Consider the following 1686-nt stretch of genomic DNA (forward strand, 5'->3'; position numbering starts at 1 on the left):
TGCCGCAGAGAGCCCTTCAGGTCAAAGTTCTCAGGGTAGTGGGTGGTCTCTGTCCGTGGGTAGCTGATGTAGCCTTGCGTGTAGAGCCGCTCGGCTGTCTGCATAGCGTGCTGCGGCCCCATGCCTGCGAGAGACAGGAGGCTCTCAGAGGGCCAGGTACGTGGGGACGGCCAGGTGCCTGCCCTGGCCTATGCACTGTGGCTTATGGACACAGTGGCTGTGACATCCCACAGGCCTCCAGAGCCCGTCAGCCAGGGCAGTGCCACAGGGAACAGGCAGTGCCCAGCAGCACGAGCACCACCTGGGGAGAAGGTTCCGGCAGTGAGGCTGGCCCCCAGCACGTGAGACATCACTCACAGCCCCAGGCCTGCGGACTTGTGAGGCCACCTCTCCTATGAGGAGTGTGTACTGGTGACTACACTTTTGCTTTGATAAACTCCCCTGGGCTGCCCACTTTTGCATGGAAACTTCCTGGTCACCCTTTGGGGAGCCCTGTCCCTGGGACAGGCATTTCTGTTCTCTCCCAGGGAAGCAGCTCCTGTTAGATCTCATTTCCCTGTCACCTGATTTCAGGACAGAGCAGGTTGGCTATGTGGACTCAGGAGACTGCCCATATGATTTCTATGAGTCGCTTGGCATCTGGGCCAGTCTTCAGCCTTGTGGGCGCCAGTCGGCATGTGCACATCCCACAGTGCACAAAGGCACATCTGGGCCTTCACAGGGAAGGCCAGGTCCTGAATGCAGGCCTCAGGAGGGGATGCCAGCTGTGGACCTGCCTGGCTGGCCACACACTGGGTCACCAGTTTCCAGACACCAGCCTGTGGACGGGTGCTGGGCTGGGCACACAGGGGTGGCGGAGCAGCTTTGTAAGAAGACTCAAAGCCTGAGTACTGGAGATGGAGCCGGCTCTAGGGCCTGGCCAGGCACACCCACCAATGCCATGCTTCTCCATGAGTGTGATGAGCTCAGCCTCTGTCAGGTAGTCGGGCGGGCTCGTCTGCTTCTCCAGCATCTTCACCTCGCCCACAGGGAAGGTGTCGCCCCGCTGGCAAGTGGGCAGGCTCTCCTCCAAGGGCACGCTCTGCCAGGGCATGATCTCCGTGAAGCCTGGAGAGACATGCGCCGCCACTCAGGGTCCCTAGCCTGGGTGGCTTGGGCCTCAGACCCTGGGCCTCCCATTCCCAGACACGATGTAGAATGTTTGTTTTGTCTGCCCGTGAAGGCGGGGAGGAAAGCTGGGCCCGCGGTGTGACCTGGGGAGAGGACGGTCTTCCCGGAGCAGGTGAAGAGCTCGGGCCCGATCCTGAAGGAGATGGTGCTCTGCAGGTACTTGCAGTCATGGCTGACCGTGGCGATGAAGTGTCTGGTGATGTACTCATAGAGCCGCCACGCGTCACCCCCTGCAATAGGCCAGGGCTAGTCAGTTGGGAGCCAGCTGGGGGCTCTGGCTGTGAGGAGCCCCCAGTACTCTTGCTCAAGCAGCAAGGTCCTGCTTACAGAGCCGCTGTGTGAGACACGCTGCAAATCCCGGGGAAGGAGGAAAGAAATTGTGCAGGAAGGCCAGGCGCGGTGGCTCATGCCTGTAATCCCAGCACTCTGGGAGGCTAAGGTGGATGGATCACTTGAGGTCAGGAGTTTGAGATCAGCCTGGCCAACATGGTGAAACCCCGTCTCTACTAAAAATAC

At 60.2% G+C, this 1686-nt stretch overlaps 1 protein-coding gene across 1 annotated transcript in view; it reads right to left on the reverse strand.

Annotated features, from left to right (window-relative positions):
• TOP3B (topoisomerase (DNA) III beta) overlaps positions 1–1686 on the reverse strand; it is a 24837-nt gene that overhangs the window by 4528 nt on the left and 18623 nt on the right. Inside the window, exons 11-12 of the mRNA XM_011947335.1 lie at positions 1254–1416; positions 934–1107 (exon numbers count right to left, since the gene is read on the reverse strand). Coding sequence (XP_011802725.1) covers positions 934–1107; positions 1254–1416 — 337 coding nt within the window. The remainder of the gene's footprint in view (positions 1–933; positions 1108–1253; positions 1417–1686) is intronic.

Source organism: Colobus angolensis, unplaced genomic scaffold (genome assembly GCF_000951035.1).
Source record: "Colobus angolensis palliatus isolate OR3802 unplaced genomic scaffold, Cang.pa_1.0 Scaffold260, whole genome shotgun sequence".
In the NCBI taxonomy this organism is placed as follows: domain Eukaryota; kingdom Metazoa; phylum Chordata; class Mammalia; order Primates; family Cercopithecidae; genus Colobus; species Colobus angolensis.